At 40.5% G+C, this 7,046-nt stretch overlaps 1 protein-coding gene across 1 annotated transcript; it reads right to left on the bottom strand.

Annotated features, from left to right (window-relative positions):
* Window positions 1–4,291: 4,291 nt before the first annotated feature.
* On the bottom strand, window positions 4,292–6,459 carry LOC120720336 (selection and upkeep of intraepithelial T-cells protein 7-like). The gene is made up of 3 exons (XM_040009978.1): window positions 6,377–6,459; window positions 5,585–5,923; window positions 4,292–4,407 (listed from the first exon to the last, which is right to left on the bottom strand). The coding sequence occupies exons 1-3, from the start codon at window positions 6,432–6,434 to the stop codon at window positions 4,403–4,405; spliced, it is 402 nt and encodes a 133-aa protein (XP_039865912.1). The 5' UTR covers window positions 6,435–6,459; the 3' UTR covers window positions 4,292–4,402.
* Between the last annotated feature and the right edge of the window lie 587 nt (window positions 6,460–7,046).

Consider the following 7,046-nt stretch of genomic DNA (forward strand, 5'->3'; position numbering starts at 1 on the left):
ACACTATCTTTTGTTTATGTTTATTTTACTCATGTACTACTGACAATACAATTTAATTATTTTATTTATACAAATCACAACAAGAATCACCTCAAGGCACTTTATATTGTAAGGTAAAGACCCGGTAAAGACCCTACAGTAATACATCATGGATACAAGTAACTCATTGGAACATTTTTGTCATTTCTGTAATTTGTGGTTCCTCCTTTCTCGTGCATGTGCACTGGAAATCACTCAAGATAATTGGAGCAATAGGTGTGGTGACTCCCAAGCTAGGGGGTTCCCAGGAACAATATCGGAAATTTCTATAAGAGCTAAGATACTTCACATGACCCTCAAGGTCTCAGGCCTCTGGTAGAGGACCCAAGCTTGAAGGAAAGACCCTCCGCAGAGGTGAGAAAAGGGAAATAGACCCCAGCTTCTGTGGATCTTGTGCTCAGAGCTTTTTCCTGCCCTGCCATGATTAGTGCCTCCCTTTCAGTCCAGCTTCGTCCAGCCACTGGTAGAACTTCTGGATACCACTTCTTCTATCTGACCAAAAGGGTGCAGCAAGAGTACTGACAGAGACTAGAAAGTAACACTGTGAGGAACCTTGGAGTCATTTTTGACCAGGATATGTCCTTCAATGCACATATTAAACAAATACGTGAGACTGCTTGTTGGGTTTAAGTCAACCCTACTGATGAACAGAAACTGTTACTGAAAGCAACCACACAGACACCAGTGTATGTTTCACTTGCAAGGGGAGCATCAAGGAGGGCAGTGTTGCCACTCGCCTGTCCAAGTAACTCCAATTCCTGCATGTCCGCCTCACTCTTTAATTGATAAAAGAGGGTACACACAATTCAGTTAACCACGTGACAGTTTTTGGCCATGTCACCCACATCACTTTGCTGCAACAGAATATAGTTAGTGAATGTATTAGCAATCATTGTACTCATCATTTATCTTATACATGGTGAAATGCATTCTTCAGACAGACAAAACAATGTCAACTGTACAAAAGACATTATCTGATAAATCCACAAGAGCACACAGGTCTCCCCTTGGCGGTTTGTCTCTCTTAACCTTTATCTGCCAGATTATGTACATTATTTTGCAAGCTTGCTCCTGTATTGAGCCAAATCTGTTGAGCACCTCGTACACCCCTGTAGCCTTCCTCAATGTTACTGCAGGATCACTTTCCAGCTTTTCCACATTTCACTGTTGTTCACAATCTCCTCATGATGATCTGTAGGAAGCCAAGTGGTACAGCCCTCTGCCTTAATAGAACAGAACAGTCTGGTTTCTATTCAGTTCAATTCAGTTCAATTCAATTTTATTTATACAGCACCAAATCACAACAACAGTTGCCTCAAGGCACTTTATGTTGTACAGTAGATCGTACTTTAATAGATACAGACAAAAACCCAACAATCATATGACCCCCTATGAGCAAGCACTTTGGCGACAGTGGGAAGGAAAAACTCCCTTTTAACAGAAAGAAACATCCAGCAGAACCAGGCTCAGGGAGGGGCGGGGCCATCGGCTGTCTGTTACCCACCAACTCGATAGCTAACCGGGGGTTCAAGGGTCACTCGAGCCGGTGAGAACAGCTAACTCCCGGCTAGTGATGGAATTTCCGGCTCTTTTGGCTTAGCCCACTAAAAAGAGCTCTTTCGGCTCCCAACCGGCTCTTCAGGTTGTTTTGTTGCTTTAATTAATTTATTATTAACAACAATATAAAATTATGCACAAAAGGAATTACTAATGTAAAAAAAATTGGTTTTATTTATATATGTTTATATATAAAAATATACAGTGGCCCCTAGAGACAAAGCACATACAAACTCCAAAGCATGTAAAAACTCCAAAACTGTCATGGTCCTGGGTCATTTTGACCCAGTGTTCTTAGTTTTCCTGTAGTTTTGTATTTTGTTCCTTATGTCCACTGGATTGTTTGGTTTGGTATTTGGATTCCCCCTGTGTCCATGCTTTTATTGTGGTGTTTGCTCTGGTACCGTGTTCCCGTCCTTTGTGTTCTGTGTTCTCCTCATCCCCTGGTATTCATCCTTGTTCTATGCCTCTCTCTCTGTGCTCATCTCTGTGTACTGTGTTGTGTTTAAGGTCCACATCTTGGTGTCAGTATTTTCAGTTTCGTGTCCTCCCTGCTCGGTCATGAGTAATTGTCTTCAGCTGTGTTCCCCGTGTGTTCCCACTTCCCTCATTACCTTCTGTGTATTTATGTCAGAGTGTCCCTTTGTTCTGTGTTGCGTTGTCCCTCTATGTTGTGTGCATTTACCGTGTCTTCCCAGCGCCTCAGCTTTAGTTGCTCCCAGTATAGTTTTTGTATGACTTCTTATGTTCCTGTTAATAAAGACCTGCCTTTGAGTTCATCCTCGTGTGTCTAGAGCCGTGCATTTGGGTCCTCTCTTGCCTTCACACAGCCGTCGCATGACAAAAACACATTTCTAGCGTTAACTGAACTTCCAAAAAAGAGCTACCTAGATCAATTGTGTAATAAATTACACAATTGAAAGGATCAGTGAGGGCGAAGATATTTAAGATCTCCTGCCAGGGTGGAGATTTTCAAAAAGCTCAGTTTTTAGTGTTTACATGTGGACAAAGATATTTTTCCAAAACTGTAAGTGTAGACGGGATTAAAAAAAAAAAAAAAAAAAAAAAAAAAACGGAAAATCTCCAGTTTCAAAAATACCTGTGAACGCGTGAACGTACCCATATGGAAAAGATATATATAAATCTTATAAAGTTTGTATCTGTCTTGTGTGAAACTTGTATGAAAAGCATACAAGAGTGAAAACAAATATAAGATCCCTAGAAAAATTATATAAATGAAACTTGTATGTTTTGGATACTTACTAAAACAATATATGAAAGTAATGAGAAAGTGGCCACTTTCATGAGTAAATCATATAAGCCTTATATGATTCACTATATGAAGTAGGCCACATCTTTGTCACGGTCCGCTGTGGCAGACCGTGTGGAGGACTCAGGTGCAGACACAGGCGAGGACACAAAACTGAGTTCGAACGAAAAGTGAGCCTTTATTGTGGCTGAAGACAAGGAGTGCAAACAAGGCAAAAGCGCAGTGACAAAACTAAACTATAACTAAACTGGGAAAGTGATACCAGGATAAACTATGAAGACACAGGAAACCATAACTATGAATACAAAGGACTGGCTGTGACAACATGGAGGGTGGGAACACAGACGACGCGACACAGACTGTATGAATTGGGACACAGCTAGAGACAGCTAGAGAATACACATGAGGGATGATCAGGGGAAGTGGCCACACATGGGAGCACAGCTGACACACATGAACCTAACGACAGGACAGGAGAGGCTAAACTAAATACACTGACATTGAATACAGACTTCCAAAGTAAAACAGGAAACATGGAGATTAGAAATGACATGAACTAAACATAACCACGCAGACATGACGCATGAACCAGGGAGACTTGGTACAGGGGGAGATGACATAAACAACTAAGGAACAAGACTAAATGGCAATCTAGAAATTAACTAGGTGAACTACGCACAAATGAATACAAAAGATACATAAAACTCAAACACTGGGTCGCTCGACCCAGGACCATGACAATCTTATGCAAGTCTTTCTTCTTTTCCATACGGGTTTAAACACCCACAATTCAGGCAACAGTTCTGTTGTAGCTGATCAATTCCTTAAAACTATCAGATTAGTTATTGATCATCTATAATCCACCAGACCTTATCTATACACCATCACACACTTTATGTCAGTGTCTGTAATTAAACTGTAAAGTGCTGATCCTGAAGCTAAAATACTAAAAAACTATAGTTGATTCTGAGATTATAGCACATAAATTCATTCATGTTTGTAACACAGTTTTATCTCATGAACAGCCTGAAGATGAATAAATTGTAGTTCAGAATCACTGACAGACAGCACAGACACAGTTGGTCTGAGTCTGAACATGATGGTCACCAGAGAAATAACATCAGACTCTGGATGTTCAGGATAAGATGATCTTATGTCCGAAGAGGTTGTGCACTCTCTTGATCAGCACGACACTCATTTGAACCTGGAGACCGTTTATATTTTCTGTAGATCTCTAGTGTTTAAGTTTCTCCAGTGTGGTTTTGCTGCTTTTCTGCCTTAATGTCTCTTACCTTTAAGACCTCTCTTTTAAGCCTCTTTTAATACCTCTTTCTTCATGTTTATGCATCAACATGACAGAAGCTCTGGGACATTTCAAACTTGCTGATGTTCATTAGCATGTTAGTTAAAATCTCGGTTCTGTCGTTTACATTTTCTGTAGACCAGAAAACCAGCAACAGCAGCAAGAAGAAGCACAGCAGGAACTGACAGACCAAGAATCAGTCCAACAGATCCATCCTCTGTGTGTCCTCCTGTTTAACCTGCAGGTGAGAAACAGGTGTGAGGTGTCAGCTGTCAGGTAGGTGATGAGTGAAGAATTCAATTCAATTCAATTCAATTTTATTTATATAGCGCCAAATCACAACATAAGTCGCCTCAAGGCGACTTATGTTGTGATTTGGCAACATAACTGAACAGAACAGAATCCATTTCCTCTTCGAATGCTTATGTCTGATCTAATGATTAGGTAAAATGTAAGTTGGTCAAAATGTGAATATTGTGTAAAATCTTACACAGTCTGCCCCAGGGCAGCTGATGCTACAACTGTAGTTTGCCTCCACCAGTGTGTGAATGTGAGAGTGAATGAATAGTGGCATTGTAAAGCACTTTGGGTGCCTTGAAAAGCGCTATGTAAATCCAATTCATTATTATTATTATTATTAATATGGAGATTTCTGAGCTCTGAGCTTCTTTAAAAAAAGATGCATATGATCTGAACAAAACTGCTAAAAATTGCTGCAATAAAAGAAAACCTAGCCAGGTTATACAGGGTCAAAGGACAGCTGAAGCCTTATTCAGCTACTGCAGGGTGAGAGGAAGGGTACACCCTGACACTCACAGGCAATTTAGAACGACCAGTTAACCTAACCCCACTAACTAAATGTCTTTGGACTGTGGGAGGAAGCGAGGAGAGAACCCACACAAACATGGGGAGGACATGCAAACTGCACACAGAAAGAGCCCAGCCTGATGGTGGAATTGAACCCAGGACCTTCTTGCTGTGAGGCAAATGCTAAATACTACGCAACCATGCCAATTATTAAGAATCACATTTGTTTTTTCAAAGTAAAAAAAATGACAACTTAAAATTCCATTTGTTTGAGGGTTTATGTATTTATGAACTTTACTCATTTGACTTAACCAGAAGGGAAAAAGACCGAAGATGGAGTTTCACAAAGCAATAAATAAAAAATTAAATGAAAATAAAATAACACAAGTACTGTTTTCATCCAAAAATATAATTTTTTTACTGGTTTGGTGCTTATTTTGTCTTTTTTTTCCAAATGGCAGCTTTATGGCGTAAACAGTTTTGGTCAGATCATTTGTATCTTATTTTTAAATTATAGGTTAAACATGAATCTGCTGCACTCTGATCACATCACTCAGACCAGCTGCTTTCTACAAAGTCTCATCAACAACATCTTTTCAAACACTCACCTGGAGGAGCAACACTCAGTGTGACTCTACTGATGGTTTTACTATCCTTGTGGTTTGTTCCTCTCATGAAGACACCACACTCGTATCTTCCAGCATCATTAATCGTCACATCCTTCAGAATCAAAGACACGTCTCCATCCTTCATCTGTCTGTCCTGCAGACCCACCCGGTTCTTAAAAGATGGATGCTGGTTGTCTGGAACAAAGTGACCATCCTGGTACAAAAGTACATATTCTGTCTTCAGGTCAGCTCTGCTCCACTTTACAACTTTGTTGTTGTTTGCAGCTCGACATGTCAGAGTGACGTCCTGTCCAGACTCAGCTGTGATGGTTTTCTGGTCTGAAAGAGGAAACAACACAGAGCAGAGAGGTTAAAGTTCGGAGACTATAGATGTTCGTCTATAGAAGACGTTTCGGTAAGGAACTACAGAGCACTAAGTACGTTTTCACCATCTATGGCACCGGCAGGATTCACTTTCACAGACTCACAACCACCAGCTTCACCCCTCCCCTCCCCCTCCAGCTGTAGGCTTTAACATTGAGTTTCCCCACACATGTTTACAGACGAGTTAGAGAGCAAGAGAAGAAGAGACGGATTCTTAAATGTCTTTGTTTCTGCTCTAACCAAACAATGCTGCTCTACAACTCTAGACTACCAGCCACAAAGACAACAGCTGGAGAAACATCTGTCTACCTCTGACATCCACCAGCTCACCCATACAACAAACAAACATCATTAACCAGGAAGCAGCTTCACCTCTGATCACACACACACTCAACTCTACTCACTCACCTGGAGGAACAACACGAAGGTGGATGATGCTGTGTTTCCATGAGCGAGTTTCTTCCATGAACACTCGACACTTGTATGTTCCATCATCATTTTACTGTGATTTATTGAGATATTTGTTGCCTGATGTTCAGCAGGAATGGAGAAATAGAATCAAAGGGAGATGTTTTTGATGTTTTTGTAATGATGTAAGTAAATCTTCAATATTATTTATTTGCTTGGTTATATTAGGAGTGTTTCTGAGTGAGGGGGGAGGAGTCATCATCCAGGTAAAGTGACGTAGATCAGTAGATACACTTGTCTCCCCTTTAAAGGAGACGATCCAAGTCAATCTTTCGGATATACAATTTTTATTCGTTATCAAGAATAGCATAAAACATAACAACCAAACAGAAAAGAAAGAAAAGAAAAAAAAAAGTCATCCTTAAATGTTAGTGCTTTCAAATACACAAACATTTTTAAAGGACAGAAATGAACATCCAACTTTGACTGTAATACAAAATAAATCTTTGCATGTGTGTTTTCAAACTCTCAGATGGGCAGCATATCAGTCTTGGACTGTCTAACCTGCCGGAGCAGCACTGAATGACCACCACACATGTGTTACGCCCCTAGTCTAGGCGTATCCCGGACGAGCCCCCATTTATGTTACGCCCCTAGTCTAGGCGTATAG

Source organism: Simochromis diagramma, unplaced genomic scaffold (assembly GCF_900408965.1).
Source record: "Simochromis diagramma unplaced genomic scaffold, fSimDia1.1 OVJJ01000578.1, whole genome shotgun sequence".
Lineage (NCBI taxonomy): Eukaryota > Metazoa > Chordata > Actinopteri > Cichliformes > Cichlidae > Simochromis > Simochromis diagramma.